Source organism: Mytilus californianus, unplaced genomic scaffold (assembly GCF_021869535.1).
Source record: "Mytilus californianus isolate M0D057914Y unplaced genomic scaffold, xbMytCali1.0.p SCAF_8, whole genome shotgun sequence".
Taxonomy (NCBI): domain Eukaryota; kingdom Metazoa; phylum Mollusca; class Bivalvia; order Mytilida; family Mytilidae; genus Mytilus; species Mytilus californianus.
Genome location: NW_026262734.1, coordinates 91,989,189 through 92,007,583, shown reverse-complemented (window position 1 = coordinate 92,007,583; position 18,395 = coordinate 91,989,189). Strand labels below are relative to the sequence as shown.

At 32.2% G+C, this 18,395-nt stretch overlaps 1 protein-coding gene across 2 annotated transcripts in view; it reads right to left on the bottom strand.

Moving 5' to 3' along the window:
* Positions 1 to 18,395, bottom strand: part of LOC127712653 (ATPase MORC2-like) — a 57,566-nt gene that overhangs the window by 24,723 nt on the left and 14,448 nt on the right. For both annotated transcript variants that reach the window (XM_052219220.1, XM_052219221.1), the window contains 9 exons: positions 14,490 to 14,735; positions 11,994 to 12,036; positions 11,334 to 11,419; positions 10,000 to 10,140; positions 5,734 to 5,888; positions 4,812 to 4,836; positions 4,220 to 4,323; positions 1,383 to 1,488; positions 594 to 687 (listed from right to left, as the gene is read on the bottom strand). In XM_052219220.1, the coding sequence (XP_052075180.1) occupies positions 594 to 687; positions 1,383 to 1,488; positions 4,220 to 4,323; positions 4,812 to 4,836; positions 5,734 to 5,888; positions 10,000 to 10,140; positions 11,334 to 11,419; positions 11,994 to 12,036; positions 14,490 to 14,735 (1,000 nt within the window). The remainder of the gene's footprint in view (positions 1 to 593; positions 688 to 1,382; positions 1,489 to 4,219; positions 4,324 to 4,811; positions 4,837 to 5,733; positions 5,889 to 9,999; positions 10,141 to 11,333; positions 11,420 to 11,993; positions 12,037 to 14,489; positions 14,736 to 18,395) is intronic.

Sequence of the window (18,395 nt, the reverse complement as noted above, 5' to 3'; positions counted from 1 at the left end):
AAACCTTCACTAATCTTAAGACTTGCTGTGGTCATGAAAATTTCCTCTAGACTATCTTGATTAGGCTTATTATTAATTACTATGTTGTTGGCTCCCTTTCACATCCTTATATATATAAGGATGTGAAAGGGAGTATAATTTGTCTAAACAACAGCCCAACAATGTTAGATCTGTAAATTTGCGGAAGCAAATTTTTTTATTTTCCCTGGCCGGGATTCGAACTCATATATATAATCAACTATAAGTACTTAGTTACAGCTCTTTTCATAATGCTAGCAAGACAAAGGTTTGTTTGGCTTGCTTGCTTTGTTTGTATCAATGTTTGCAAAAGCATTGTAATTAAGATTGACATCTGCAAACAATATAAGTAGGCAGAGTTAAACCTGTGTAAAGGTAAATTTGATTATTTGATAATGTCCAATCAAATTTAAATACAATATATACAAGTTTAAATCCACCTTTTTATGTTGTTTTCAGATGTCAATCTTAATTACAATGCTTGAGCAAACATTGATACAAACAAAGTAAGCAAGCCAAACAAACCTTTGTCTTGCTAGCATTATGAAAAGAGCTGTAAATAACTAGCTGCAAACCTCTTCTATGTCTTTCTGTTTCTGTTCCTGAGATCTAACAGCTTTTTTTAATTGACCTTCCGGTATATTCATCTTCTGTTCGGCTTGTGTACATCTAAAAATAGAAATACAGCAGATGCATTATTAACTTCCCATGAAATCCGGATTGATTGATTATTGGTGTTTAACACCACTTTCAGTTATCCTATTTCAAGGCAATCAGTTTTTAAATTGTTGGTAGAGCCTGCATAGTGGAGAGAACCACCTACCTTAGTCAGGTATTAACAATCCAAGTCGATCTATAGAAAGAAATGGTAATGAGGAATTGGTAATACCTAATGTACTTATATTTTAGAGAGATGTCCATAACCATGTTGACATGGCAACCAAAGCATGGTTTCTACTTTCTCTCTACTTCAATGTCAACAAGTGAGATAATCAGCAAAGATGGTGACCTTTACCAACAGTTTTCCTTGCTACTAGCAGGTTTGAATTCCCAACTACAGTGTTGACAAGCTAGTGTTTAATGAAGATAAACAACTTAGACCAATCGATCACCAAAGCCCTGACAAATAAAAGATAATACTTACAGTGGATTCATTTATTTTCGTGGATACCAATTTTCGTGGATTGAGGAAAACTTGTATTATTAAGGATATTTGATTATGTGGTTTTGCATAAGTCTGAATACAAGGCTTACAGAATAATGGGACTTTGTTGAAAATCAAATTCGTGGTTTATCTATTCCCACAAAATCCACAAAAAACTGGTATCCAACGAATAATGAATCCACAGTATTGCTATACATACTTATTATGCTGAACATCTGCATTCATGTCACAGATCCAATCATCACTAAAGTCTTTACTTATATTATTAGAAGAGAATGGTATTATTCTCCATTTTAAACAATTATCTACAATAAAATAAGATCAATAGTAAATTATAACAAAATCTGCATAAGTAAATCATTCACAAAGTTTTCATAATAAATCAGTGGAAGAAATCCTTCAAGTTCAATTCCAAGATGTAGAGTGTATTTTGCTGAGGAAATCCTTTGATTGAGATTGAGAGAGAATATAAAAGACCTGGTTCATGTGAACAATTTCGAGATGTTGAGTGTATTTTGCATATATTACAAGACTTTACAACTTATTTAAAACTGTACAAATGGTTCATTGGTTGCAACTTAATTTATTAATAAGTAATTTCAAGGCTCTATGGGCTACAGATTATTCATCTTCATATGTGATGCTGGTAATCTTATTTGCAGTGATTTTGCTAGCGCTCGTCATTTTCGTCATTTACGAAACGGTTTTCAAAATGACGAAAGTATTCCAAATCAATTTCGTCACTTAAATTTGGAAAGAGTAAAAATATTTTCGCATGAAAATACTATAATTCTACCTGTCTTATTGTTTCTGACAAGTTTACGACTCTCAGTTATTTAACATTTACAACAGGTGTTATAAGTTGTGATTACAGATAATCCGCTTATCGCCATCGGATGGGTCACTAATCCGTTAATTATTTATCAACCTCATAATTGATCATCATAATTATTTTCCCCAGTAAAATCAGTCAGTCGGCATTTTAATTTCAATATTTATAAAACGTGCACAATTTGCAGTTCGTTTGTTGTAGTTTCGTCATTTGAGTTTTCCCTCGGACAGTTCGCATTTTAATTTCAATATTTCTCAAACGATTACAATTTGCAGTTCGCTTGTCGTCGTTTCGTCAAATGAACGTATTTTAGTCATATTTGATATAACTTTTAATCAAAAACTTTCGACAATTTCGATTAAAAAGATAGAACTTTATTCATAACATTCAGAAATGTTTTCACGAGTCAAACAGGTGCTTCCTTTACGATGAACTGCGCATACGCGAAAGTATTCTTAATTTAAAGACACTTAACGTAAAATACGACATAATTAAGTATCAAACTAAACTAGAGACACAAATATAGTTCTTATTAAGCAAATTTAATTTAAAAAATTCGTGAGGGTTCCGCGGATCCCAGTGTCTCGCCTACTTTTGCTGTTAATCACAGGCTCGACAAAAATGAGGAAAAAAATTAATAAAAATATTCCTCTCTATAATATATTTTGATTGTAAGTAGCTTCTGTCCAAGTTTAGTAAAAATCCAGGATAGTTTATGAATCTAATAAATGTTTTAAAAACTTAAACTGCAGACTGTACGTAATGTTAACTGGAAGAAAAACTAAGTCCATTTATAAGTAAAATACGGAAAAAATGGAACAAAATTTTAACAAAATTTCCTTCTAGATACTAGCCTTTAATCATAAACAACCATCTGTCCAAGTTTGGTACAAATCCAGGATAGTTTAAGAAAGTTGTTAAAATTTTAAAAACTTTAACCACAGAGTGAATGTAATGTTAACTGGCAGAAAAAACTAAGTCCATTTATAAGTAAAATAAGGAAAAAATGGAATTTTTTTTTACAAAATTTACTTTTGAATATTATCTTATGATCATAAATAAGCTTCTGTCCAAGTTTGGTAGAAATCCAGGATAGTTTAAGAAAGTTATTAATATTTCAAAAACTTTAACCACAGAGTGAATATTTGTGGACGCGGCCGCCGACGACGACAGAATGTAGGATCGCTATGTCTCGCTTTTTCGACAAAAGTCTAAGGCTCGACAAAAATGATAATTTCCTGCCTTTTTCAAACACAAATCAATTAGATGAATCTGGATTCATTCTGAATTTATTATCCACTTGTCACTTCCCGTTTTCATTTCATTTGGAAATCGAAAGTAAACGTGATCTATTCATGATAAATTTACAATTTAAAGTCATTAGAATTGTTCCAATAAGGATTTGTACAAATCCTTGGTTCCAACTTTATAGAATTAATTCTAAATATCGCTTTAAAATGTTTTTAAGGATAATGAGTATGAATAATGCAGTGAAATAGTCCTTACAAGTTCATTTATGCTGTGATTCCTGGTTTTAAAAAAAATGGATCCCAACTTTTGCTGATTAGGAATGTACCCTGAAACTAACTGAAGTGAAATTGTGAACTAGATTTCCAGATCTTATATCCTAATCTTTGTATTAAAGTGCCACATCAGTCAAATCATGCAGTAACTGCCTAGTATGCCTAAGTCCTTCAAAGTCTGACAAAGATGTATAGATAGTAATATACATCATAGGTCCCTTGCTGCTACCCAAAATAAGGTTGATTTTCATCCCGCGCAAAAGTGACTAAAGCCCTCAAAATCCTAGCTTAAACCCTGCATATTTGCAAAGAAAACATTTGCCTACAGATGTTTAATAATAACTTTCTCTTGGTGAATATAAATGTCTATTATTTTTCCTGGCCTTTTATAGCTGACTATGCGGTATGGGTTTTGCTCATTGTTGAAGGCTGTACGGTGACCTATAGTTGTTAATTTCTGTGTCATTTGGTGTCTTGTGGTGAGTTGTCTCGTTGGCAATTATACCACATCTTGCTATTTTTTTATTTTCTGTAAAATATAGTTTCTACCATTACATCCAGTGCGATACAGTATACAGTTTGATATTTCAGCCTTAATTTCCTGGAAAAATCTCTCCCTCATTCATCTGAATATTTTATTCATACCGCATTTTCTTCCATTTATATATGAAATATACGTACCACATTGTAATGTTGTATTAACCTGCATGGCACGTTTTCTCTGGTATTTGATATCACCTGATGGTGGGTCTTTCCATGAATGGCTAACATAACCAAAGTTTTCCCTGCAACATAGTACAAAACATTAAATAAGCAAATGTTTATTAGTAAATTTCAAATAGTAACTTTGCTTCTATTCAAATCTTAATTTCATATTTTGAGTTTATATCATTTTCTATAAGTCTATCTAAACGATATGAAAATTTGGCAACAGACTTATCCTTCTTTCCAAATTCAATCGTAGTCAAAATTTTCAAGTCAAAATTTTTCCACTAAATATTTTTTTGTATTAGACAAATTTTCATTTTCCATATATTCAATTGATGAACAACATTTACATGAATAGATACAAAGAGTTTAGAAGCAGCAGATATCAGATTTACATAGGGTTCAGTGAAAAAATTTGTCAAGATTTAACAAAGATTTCATTCATTGGCTTTCTTATATATAAAACAAATACAATTTCTCTTTTTTTTAGTGAATAAACGGAACCATTTGGTTTTTCTATATTTCAACCAAGCCAAAAAAATATTCTACAAATGCAATTACTTACCAAAATGTTGTGACACCTTGGTTCCCTGTAAAAGAAAATAACGAAGTAATGATAATTCCTATTTTTATTTTTTACAATGCACTTCCTTCTGTGTTATATACTTAAAAAGTATTACTGACATGAAAAAAAAAAATTATCCAGATTTGTCACTCTAGTTTTATAATTATTGCAAACCAAAATGAAACTTTTCCACAGAGTCATCTTCTAATGGTCAATCTATTTAAACTTTTGTCAGTTCTATTGTCCCATTGAATAATTACAATAGCTATTGTTCTATATAGAAGATAATTTTTTTACTCAGGTAAATCAATGAGTGATGGATTTCTCTTAGAAGAAATTTTTAAAGGTCCCAGTGAATAAACTACACAGGGAACAATAGCTATTGTATTAATTCAATGGGAAAACAGAACTGACAAAAGTTTAAATAGATTGACCAATAGGAGATGACTCTGTGGAAAAGTTTCATTTGTTCGCAATAATGTTGCTGACAATTTGTGAAGAATTTGTACTTACACTAAGTATAAGATAAACCAACTATATATTTTTCCCCAGAAAAAAAGCAAAAGCTATAATTAATTGCCATAAAATTGTTTTGAAAGATAAAAAAGGCAAAAAATTAAGAAAGAAAAAATCAGTGAATTATGTTTACAGTATACTTATTGTATAGCATGCTGTCCATGTTACTTCTATTTATTTGCAGAAAAAAATTTCTTAAAAATCCATTTTTTCAAATCAACATTTGTTTTCTTGATAAATAGACATCAATCAGCATTTTCTTTCTTCAATTTCCAAATTTGGTAATAAATTCTAAATATTTCATTTAATGTGTTCTTTGCCATATTTAATGCTCACTTTCTTTGTACAAGAAAAATGATAGGATATCAACAGTGAATAATTTACAAAAAATCACAAGAAAACAGACCTATTCCAATGTCTTTCCAATACTGTTCCATGTGTTCCCCCATAGCTTTCATCATGTGTCGATATTCCCGAGCATCGGCAAAATCCTGTTTGTTGTGTGTGGGTTCTAATACTAAGTATGGTATATCTACTATTCCTACAATACCACTGCAAAATCTGAAATGTACAATGAAAATTACAGATTATAAAACTGACATGTAAAAAATCTGCAGAATACAACATCTAAAAACAAATGTTTATATTCCTTTTCGTAAAAATTACTGAACAAAATCTATTTATAAAGACAATTTTCAGCATCAGTTATCATTAACATCTCAGCATCAAGATTAAGGTGGTACATAACAATACAGGGAGATAACTCTTTAAAAATCAGCTGACCGTTTTAATCACGTTCTATTGTTAAGGAAATATTACGCTTCTCAATGATCAAAATTAGTGTTTGTCAAACTGTTATATATCCAATGAAATTTTTCCGATAAAGTGTGTGGTTCAAGTTTTTTGAAATTTTTATATTTTTGTCAAAATTTCATGAAAATTAAACGAGCCAAATTAATTTTAGTCAAGATGTTTGGTACCACCTTAAGTGCAAATTTCCTTTAAAATCAATTTCAGTTTTACTACATTTATTTTGTATCAAAACAAATAAACAAAAGCAAGTGAGCAGAAACATATCAGGCAACCCATAGACCATTAACAATGTCAGATCTAAAACCTCTGGCAACCTTAATCTTGCAGAAATCTCTTTAACAGAACCAACTATTCCCTCTCAAGACTTCAAGCAAAGTTGACAAACCCATCATGCACCAAAATATAAATTTCATATTTTAATAATTTTAGGATTTACTTGTTTAAATTTTTACAATTTTCCTTATAAAAAATTTATCTGAAAAACTTAGGACAGTTCAATTAGGAGATAACTGTATTGTATTTTAAGCTCGGACTGCATGAATTGGTGATTTGATGCCGTCGGAGCTTAAAATACAATATTGTTATCTCCATTCTAATAAAACTGGCAGAAAACAACGTCAAATCATACATTTTAAATCTGTCATACGTCGTCTGCACTTACGCATGAGTTTTCATAGCATGATCAATTGTGAATTGATGCCATGAAAATTGGTCACGTTATCCAATGAAAACAGACGTTACAAACGATGTTGCATTAGAATGTCATTTATATAATGAAAATCCTGGATACACCAGAAACTTTGTTCTGTTGAAAACTAACTCGAATAATTCAAGCCCTTTCCGTGTCAGATTTTCTCCCACACGAGGGCTTGAACTCCTTATGATCATTGGCCGCGTCGTCTGCTCTCTGTGAGAGAGAGCCAATCGGCGGCGATCAGGATAATGAGTCTGCGCAACTGTCTTGTAATTGTCTTACTAAACACGTGTGTTCAATTAACACAAATCCGATAATAATTAATTAACATCAATTAACATCAGTTTACATCATTTAACATCAATTTACATCCGAAACTCCTCCTTCTTTAGCTGCCAACTTAAATCAAAATTCCCATATTGCATAGCGGTGTGAATTTTCCGGTTGACGGTCTTTATCGAGGAAGACGTTCAGGCGTTAATGTAGCCTTCGTAGATCAGCGGAATATAACGACTGAATTATTCGGGTTAGTTGAAAACATACATGTGCATGATCAACAATTAGTAGGCAAAATATAATATGAAGATCAAAACTGGATAAAATTTGTATAAATCAGGAATTTTGGCATACCAAAGGAAACATTTTACTTTTACATTTGTGGTTAATTTTATATGCTTCATTTCCACTACTGTGGATTCATGATTATTCATGGGATACCAATTTTTGTGGATTTCGTTGATATAAGAGAACCATGAATTTAAATGTTCAACCAAGCACAAATTTTCTAAGGGCTGTTCCATAAAAACATACATCAGACCCAGGAATGGCACTTCCAAATCTCAACTATGGGTGGGTGTCATCTATGTTTTTGCATAGTGGAAATGCAAGTGAAATTTTAAATTGCCTCTATAGATGGTTACCCCATTTTCAAAGTGCCTTCCCTGGGTTCCATGTATGTTTTAATGGAACAGCCCTAAAGGCTTGTTTACAGACTTTGGCAAATCCACAAAAATACAATTTTTCACCAATCCATGAACATTGGTATCCACAGTATTAAATACCCTTTATAAACCTTTAAATTGATGGTTACCTTTTGATAGCTAAAAAAAAATTAATCACAGGAATGACCTGTCCACAGAATCTAGCATGAATTAAGTAAAAGTAGCCTACTTACAACATATCACACTCCCTGAAATAGTCTTTTACAATTAAGCATACTGATATTTGAAAATTTTTATTTAACAAATTTCTGGTCTTTTATGGAAGAAAGATTTATATGTCATGTGATATCAAATTTTGTTTTCCCCATCCTTTCTGCCATGGTAGACTAGCAGTTGGTTGATCTATTCTACATATTTTGAGGTCACAATTAGTAATCAGTTTTACAATGTATTGTAGATTCATTATTTGTTGGAAACCAATTTTTGTGGAGTTCGTGAGTACAGATGACATGGATGGACCACACATTTAAATGTTTAAAAATCACAAAAAATTCTACTTTGACAAAACCATGATAATCAAATATCCAGGAAAATGAAAGTTTTCCTTCACATGAACATTGGTATCCAAGAAAATAAATGAATCCATTTTATTTCAGAGACAATAAAATGCTTCGCTGAGCACAGTCTGATACGACCGCAGAGGTCGATCCCTGAATAGTTGGGGCAAGTTTGGACACAATATTCAAGCTTGATACTGTCTGAATTTGGATTGTGATCAAATTTTTGACATAATATAGGTTTCTGACACAAAATAAATGTGGTCAAAGATCTTCAATATCTATTGCGCAATACTTTCAATTGAAAATTTCTTCTTGAAACTTTGCAAAAAATTTGAAATTTCAAAAATTTTGAAGAAAGAAAATCCCCCCCCCCCCCAATCTTTTTGACCCCCCTTGGAGTAATTACTCCCAAACTCAATCCCAGCCTTTCCTTTGAGGTATGGAACCTTGTAGTACAATTTCAGTGAGATTCATACACTTACACACAAGTTATTGTCCGGAATAGACGTATTTACACTTGTATGCAAATTTGTCCGCCATTACGTAAAATCACAGGTTCCCGTAAACTTTGACATCATAATTCAAAACATTTGACGTCACAATTAAAAAGTGATTGTTGCCTGACGTCAAAAGGTGATTCGGAGTAGATCTAAGGTCATTCCGAGGCAAAATATAGCTAAATACCAAAAGTGTAAATACGTTTATCTACAAAAATGCTTGTTTTTGGCCCCTAATTCCTTAACTGTTGGTACCATAACCCCCAAAATTAATCCCAACCTTCCTTTTGTGGTATTGAACCTTATGGTAAAATTTCATAGAGATCCATTCACTTAAACTAAAGTAATTGTCAGGAAATCACATGACGACGCAGACCACGACGACAACATCATAGCATTTATGAACCCAAACATTTTTTTTGCAGTCGTATAAAAATTGTGCAAAACCTTTTCAATTAAAATGGGGGATGAGAGGCACTCAAATCAATTAATTGTGGGTGGTTGCATTTTTCTTTGAATTTTATGAAAATTATAAGTAAAATGAAAATTGTGTAATATGGGTGGTTGGGGTAAAAAAAAAGAGTGGAAAAAGTGCCTCCCATACATTTAATTCTGGAATAGCCGTTGCATATTTATATTCAAGAAAGAAATTACTGGGTTGGAATTGGTTCAGCAGTTCTAAATTCAGCCAGTGGATTTTAATTTAAGGGCTATTACAGAAAAAAATATATTGGTGGTTGGAAGGCACTTTAATTATTTTTGCATGGGTAGGGGCAAGTCACGAAGTTCAAATTGTGTGGTAATGTATGCAAAGTAAAATAAAATTGTATGGGTGATGGCCATGCAAAAATGTGCCTTCAAACACCCTCATATTGTTTTTTTCTGGAATAGCCCTAAGCAAATTTTAATCTATCTACACGAACCTTTACCCAAAAATCTCAAAAACTCTAATCTATACGGTAAGGCACAATTATCTACCCAAACCTTTACCCAAAAATCTCAAAAACTCTAATCTATACAGTGAAGCACAAATTATCTACACAAACCTTTACCCAAAAATCTCAAAAACTCTATATCTATACAGTGAGGCACAAATTATCTACACAAACCTTTACCCAAAAATCTCAAAAACTCTAATCAATACAGTGAGGCCCAATTTCTACTTACACACCACCATCTGTTTGTGGCCCTACTTTTTCATACATCTTTATAAGACGACTACAATTATATACAAATACACCATCATGACTACGATTATCCAGATTCACACCAAATATAAAATTCAGTGTTTTGGGTTCTTTTAATGACCTGAAAAAGACAAAAAATGAAATTTATTAAGAAATACAGTGTTTCCTTAATTCTCCTGATGATATTTTAATTTATTTAATTCAATTAGTTTTTTTATTTTTGAGAATATTTGTTATATGTATTAATGACATCTGTCAGCTGGCAAAGAACTCGTCTTAAACCAGTATCAGGGCCAATTTTCAACTTACAACTTTTCTATAAAAGCATGAAAAGCAAACCTTTGAATGACTTGCTTGCTATGTTTGCTTGGATGTTTGTAAACAAAAGGGTAGGCGGAGAGTTTCAGTCTGTTTAATATATACTGGTATTTGATTGGACAATAAAAATTGACATACAATGTGAAACTTAACATTTAACTGAAGTTAATGTTTATTGTCCAATCAAATTCCAATATGTAGTGACTGAAATAGACTACCTACCTGTTGTTTACAAACATCCAAACAAACATAGCAAGCAAGTTGATTAAAGGTTTGCTTTGCATGCTTTTATAGAAAAGCTGTAACACAAGTTGTGAGCTTGTCCTTGTGACTTTGTGTGAAGAACAGCAAAAACAAAAGACATTCATTTGTTTCATGTTTGTCAGAAGCATGTTGTGATCTTGTGTCATGTATCAAAACATTATATACATTTTCTATTGATTGTTGGTGCTCAACGCCATTTTTAGCATTCTTGTCTTTATCAAGTCGACCAGTTTTTATTTGTGGAGGAGACTGGAGTGCAAGGGAAGAACCACCAACATGTGTGTGTGCACAGACGAACATAAATAAAATGGCCATTTCAGGATAAACAAATATTAAATAATAGCTGACCTTTTGTTTTTAACCTTGTTTTTAAACAATTAAAATGAAACACAGTGCATAATGAGTTTCAAGCACAAAAACACATGAAATAACAATTGCAAACAAGTTGCACAAAAATAATCCTTTACCACACGAGCAACCCGCTTATCTAGCTAGAGCTAATCATTTGTCAGATACTGATATTTATTTTGCTCTGGTGAAACAGCCTACTTCAAGTGACATTATCTTTGATAATTTGATGAGACTAAAACCTGTCTCAGAGCAATTTTGGTCTCAAACCTTAATATTTTTTAGAACAACCATTCATAAAATAAAATTAGAATTGTAAATTTCCAAGAAATCGGTAAAAACCTTATTGATTTATGTGTAATGCCTCTGAAAAATCATTAATACCTCTCCTTTCGGTCTGCCAACTCTTTTTTTAACTTGGCGTCTCTCCGTAACTCTGCAGCATGCTGTTGTGCTCTCCGCAGCTCAGCCTATAATAAAATTTTGACATTTAACTAGTTAGCAAAATGCATAAGACCTCAACAGTTTGTTCTGATACTAACATAAATTCTTCTTTGTAAAAATCTTAAAGTATTTTAAAATGAATGGACATTTTTTGCAAATACATGATCTTTATTAGACAGTTGAGTGTACTCTGCTCTCCATTTATACTTACATTAACATTGTACTGTATATTTCTTAATCAGATATTTTGTAGAAATTTTAGGGCTGTTACATTAAAATATCCTTGGCACTGATGGAAAGCACTTTGAAAATGGGGTAACCATCTATAGAGGTAATTTTCTTCTTTCTCTTACATTTTCTCTGGACAATACTGTTATCAGTGTTTGACACTCAATTTTTAAGATTTTGATTCTTCTCTGGTTCCCTTGTATGCTTTTATGCAACAGTCCTAAGGTGTTAATGATATATTCTATCTGTCATGAACAAGAAATTTTTTGAATTAATTTGTATAGTGTTTACTATATGTTGACTAGTTTTGTTTTTTGTGGCTTGCTGTCTGACATGGTGTATACCCATCTCCTTTTATCAATACAACCTTACCCTGTGTTCTTTTAACGAACCTCCTTGTTTTGATTCTATGTGTCTACAAAATAAAACATTTCAATATTATTTGTTTGTCTTGATGGTAAAATTGTTCAATAAACAAATTATCCAGGAAAAAGATCTGAAATGTATATGTTACTTTCTAGCACTTACAAACTTATCTGTCAGTATGGGATTCATTGAGAGAAATTACTAGTGACTGGCCCTTGATCAAATGCTCCGCAAACATTATTTCATTCCAACTATATAATAAAATATTATTAAATCTTTGATTAAAACTCAATCACTTTAAATATCTCAATATTTCTTATATATTTATAAAAACTGTACTCATACACCGTTTTTCATAATCTTTAAAGAAAATTTAGGTTTATACTTTGGATTCATTTATTTTAGTTGGCAGGTTGGTACCAATTTTCAATTAAACAAATTGTCACTTATTTTTGTGGATTTTACAAATTCTGCGTACAAAACAGGAAGTTTGTATTTAATTTAAACAATAAAAACCTAAAAAGAAGGTGAACTGTGGTTTATTTTTATCATTAGTACTGCTTAAGTCGACGCTAGGGGCCGTCTTGACCTTGTTGTAGGGTATGAATGATTCTTTCATTGTTGAAGACCCTACATCAACTGTCAAGATGAAGAACAGGAATAAAAGCCCTGTTCATTGATAATCTTCTATGTTTTCTATGTATTGTGTGCGATTTTGTCCCATGTACATTTACTCCATATCCTTTTATTTTCTATTTTCTTAACACTTAAATTTGTAGTCCACATATAACCATGAATTAACATAAACTGTTATCACAGAAATATGTCTCGCCTTTTTGTAATTTTGATAATGCAAATGTTGAAATTAAAATAGCAATACTTTAACATGTAAGTTATGCAAATATTCAAAGTCGATGAACCATGACTGAAGGTACATGGCTAAACAATCTCCATGGAATGAGATGTGCCAATGCTAATACAACTGCATACCAAATACCATTGACTTATTATAAGTCGTTTCCTTTAAACAAACCTAAACACAAACATTAACTTGTAAACTATGTAAAAGTTTCAAAGTCAATGAACCATGATCAGGGGTGGGGCTATATAATCTCCATGGAAACAATACTTGCAAATGCCAATACATTTGCATACCAAATAACATTGACTTAACATTAGCAGTTCATCTTAAACTGATCTAATCACAAACTAATACATGTAAACTAAGCAAATGTTTCAAAGTCAATAGACCATGACTGAGGGGGCGGGGCCAAATATTTTCCATGGAAATGAGATGTGCTAATGCTTATACAACTGAACACCAATTAACATTGGCCTACCACTAATGGTTCCCCTTGAACTGATCTAATCACAAACTAATACATGTTAACTTAGCAAAATTTTCAAAGTCTATAGACCATGACTAAGGGGGCGGCGCCAAATAACCTCCATGGAAATGAGATATGCCAATGCTTATACAACTGCATACCAAATATCATTGACCTACCACTAGTGGTTCCCCATAAATTGACCTAATCACAAACTAATACATGTAAACTATGAAAAGTTTCAAAGTCAATAGACCTTGACTGAGGGGGCGGGGCCAAATAATCTCCATGGTAATGAGATGTGCCAATGCTAATACAACTGCATACCAAATATCATTGACCTACCACTAGTGGTTCACCATGAACTAGACCTAATCACAAACTAATACATTGTTGACGCCGCCGTCGCCGCCGGAAACAGCATACCTATGTCTCGCTTTTTGACTCCGTCAAGGCGAGACAAAAACTGTGCACCCCAAGAATAACTAGAAAATTGACATGACAGCAAGGGCCCCGCATGCACATTTTCATGTGAGGTACTGAGACTGATGCATACAAAGCAATCCACGTACATGGGCTGTCAATTTTAAGAAAACTATTATGATAACAAGGAACAATTTTGAATAGTATATTTAACCTTGTACTGACAGACAGTGGGACAAAGACTTAGTGATTACTTCAGGGCACCAACTGACTAGTCAACAGGGCCCTAATAATTCTAAAGTATTGCTTACAAGGTGTTCTTACCCATACTGTCTTCTAAGCAAATAGTTCATTTTTTTTTTATCAATTTCAAGCAGTTCTCAACTGTTTCAATCAAAATGTCAGAAAATGTGACATTGAAGAATAAGTATTAACCATGACATAATCCAACACAGCAAACATGGTTTCCAACTTGTAAGGCTTTAACACATAACAAAACCATAGGAAAGCACTGGGATATTACGATCAAATTGCAATATTTCAATAAATTTGATGAGATTTAGTAAATTATCTCCCCTGTTTAAATGTTAATGCACTCAATGCCATTTAGTTAAAAATGTATAATATGTTCAGTTTTCATACATTTCTATCATGTTTATACTCTAACTTAAAATAATATAAATTTGCATATTATTTGTAAAGCGGTTTTTTTTTCACTGCATAAGGGAAAAAAATATATTTTAATACATACTTAGCTTTACTTTCTGCTTCTTTTGCTCGATGTTCAGCATTTTTTGCATCTTCTTTTGATTTGGTGACATCCATCTCGGCTCGCGTCTTGAATCGATTCGAAGAATATTTGTACATTTTGGGTTTATATAAGCAGCAAGCTAAACGCTTCGTCCGTACTTTTTTGCCCTGAATATAAATTTTCATACTGGGGTCTACATACACTATAGCTGTGTAGGCTCTGAATGATTTCCTTTCTGGCATTAATCTGGAAAATATAGGAATTTGTAATTCATACTGCAGTCAAAATTAACATTGATTATATAATTGTTATGATATATACAGAAATTATCTGAATGATGCTGAACATTCATAAGTTGCAAGTAAATACATGTATATTATGTCATCTTTTGTTTTATTAAGAATTAGATAGATTGTTTAAGGAGTAATACCACCATTGTTTTTCCCTAATAGTCTTTGTTAAATTGGGACTTTGCAAAAAAATGTGCAGATTTGATCTTTGTTTCAAATAAAGAAATATTTGGCATGAGTAAAATTTTATCCTGTCAGTACTGCAGTGAAAATTTCACATAACATTTCATTGCATATAAGATAATAATCATCACCCCTTTTTTTCCTGTTTACATGCATTAGTAACCCCAATTTTCTAAAATATTTTATAGAAACACCAAATAAAAAAAAAGAATGGTGCTTTGAAATACCCAAGATATACATTGTATGTTTATGACTCACAATTTTTTTTTCTGCAATGAAATGCAGGGTTAATTTCCTACAACTGTCAAATTCAAGGGAATATTTTTTAGACCCTTTTCCGTATGAAAACAGATGTGATGTACTATGACTTGGTGGTATTACACCTTAAATGGGTAGATCATGGTAAAGGGAGATAACTCCCTGAATTAGTAGTGAGTTGGTATAAATAGGCAGTTTCGTCAATGTCTCAAAGCATTCATGTAAAAAAAAAATAATAAAATTAAATTAATCTGTGTCAATAATATAACAGCCCCTATTAATTTATATTCAGAAGTTCTCTTTATCATAGTTGAATGTTCTGCATGAGGTTTATAGTATAATATGATCTTATATATCCCTAATTTAAGCATGGGATTTCAGATTCACTACTGACCATTGTCATGCTCTGAATCAACAACTAATACCATGCAAAATATAATTGTTCACACTGCAAACTGAAACACTATGAAATATAAACAAATCATCAGCAAAATGAGCCAGTAATATACTTTGTGCATGCTTTCATCAAAACAGACATCAAAATCATAATCTTGTAGTATGCCTAACATTTTAATTTAAACTTAATGAATGATGCTATATATATTGTTTAGCAAATGAAAATTTGTGAAATAATCACAAAAATATTGTTTGGTTTTACAATTGATGTGCTGCAAGAAAATTATATTCTATGCTATAATATATATGTGTGTCTAAAAAGCTTCTAAAAATTGTATTTCTAGAAAAATAAAAACTTTACACAAAGGAACTAAATTACAATAATAGCATCACAACATCTAATAAATAAATTAATAAATAAAAACAAAATGATCGTGATTATATCAACCTAAAATAACATGTATTTATGTATTATTTCATAAATCCCGAGACTGAAATGTCAATTGAGCAAATTAAGATTCTTTTATGGATATATTGGTCACATTTTCAAATGAATACCAAATTAAAAGTATATGGGTGGATCATGTACATGATTTACTGAAATATGCCCTCCAAATTTATTTATATTCCAGTTATAACAAAATTCAGAAGCAGGAAAGGTATGGAAGAGAGGATCATTACCATTTGGACTTTGCACGACAAAAAACATAAGAAGAATGATTTATTGATTGATTGATTGTTTGTGTTTAACACCACTATCAGCATTATTACCTATATTGTGACAAGAGTTTTTACTGGCGGAAGAAGCCTGGGTTGCACGCACTTGCCACATGCAAGGTTTGAACTCACACCCTCAGTGTTCACAGGCTAGTGATAAATTAGATGAACTACTTAGACCACTCTGCCATCAAGACCCCCTCTGAAGGATGAAAGTTAAAAGTCACGAACTTATGATGGAAGGATGTGCCCTAACATAAAGCTATAATGCGTAAATGCTTATCAAACACCATATCAAATATTTATGGCCAATCATTAACGAATCTTGACACAATCTGATTAAAATACAAATCTGTGTCAACACCAGGGTTTCCGCTGGCGGTCGCCATATTCCCATTATTGGCGAAAGAATTTGGCAAAAGAAATGTAACGGTTCGACTTCGTCCATCTTGCTCACTTTTTCCCTGATCAGGCAATCCTTGGAATTCACCTTGAACTCATTACGATTTTGATAGAAAATCAATAATCAGCTGATTGCATTTTATAGCTATCGGCAACAATGGACTAATCAATAAAGGTATTGATTGTGTTGTGTAATGAAATGGTATGGTTAAATGGTGTCATATGTCATCTAAAGGATTTATTTACAACTTTGATAGAAATAATTGTTTTGAAGTTCATGTACTTCACAATCGCTTTAGTGACGTACGTGTTTGAAGCATAGTTTTTTAAACGTCTCCTATGGCTAACTTATTATTATATATGTTTTTTTTTTAAAGAGAATTTTTAACGAAAAAAATGTTTATTTTAGTTGACGAAAAAAAAATTGAAAGTAGTGAAAAATATATTGTTTGGGCGAAATGGGTGGCAAGAAAGAAAATTGATCCAGGAGAAACCCTGGTCCACACTTCCCTTACAAGGATCTGACAATGCTCCATTCTACTTTCTGTTTTATAGACCTTTCAGGATCCTCTGGTTTTATCGTTTTGATACACATCCTCAAAAATTTTAAGACAGGAATTTCATTGGCTGGTGTAATAATCATAGGAACAGAAAGTAGAACAGAATGTTGTCAGAATGACAGATAGTTGTAAGCAAAGGGTTGACACAGGATGTGTATTTTAATGACAGAAAAATTTTGATCACTTCAAGATTATGAGGAAGTCTGAGGGAACAGGCCTGGTGTTACACTGTTACTGTATACCAAATATTAATTGCATTCTCCAAATACTTAATTCTCAAACTGACTTAATTAGAAAATTTAATATTTAGCTTATGCAATCAAGATCAGATAAAGTAGCACTTATTCTGGCTGTCTTGATATTTATCATAAAACCTGTCTAAACAAGAGTGCACACGCTGAAATGTCTCGCCTTCTTTACTAATCATTGATATTATGTTGATAGTCCTAAATATAAAGCTTTATTACAACTATCACATAAGCTTAACATTAACCAAGTAAACTAAACATTGACCAATGAACCATGAAAATGAGGTCAAGGTCAGATGAACCATGCTAGGCAGGCATGTACAGCTAACAATTCTTCCATACAACAAATATAGTTGACCTATTGCATATAGTATTAGAAAAAAAGACCAAAACTCAAACACTTAACTTTGACCACTGAACCATGAAAATGAGGTCAAGGTCAGATGACACCTGCCAGCTAGACATGTACACCTTACAATCATTCCATACACCAAATATAGTAGACCTATTGCATACAGTATTAGAAAAAAAGACCTTAACTTTGACCACTGAACCATGAAAATGAGGTCAAGGTCAGATGACACCTGCCAGCTAGACATGTACACCTTACAATCATTCCATACACCAAATATAGTAGACCTATTGCATACAGTATTAGAAAAAAAGACCAAAACTCAAACACTTAACTTTGACCACTGAACCATGAAAATGAGGTCAAGGTCAGATGACACCTGCCAGCTAGACATGTACACCTTACAATCATTCCATACACCAAATATAGTAGACCTATTGCATACAGTATTAGAAAAAAAGACCAAAACTCAAACACTTAACTTTGACCACTGAACCATG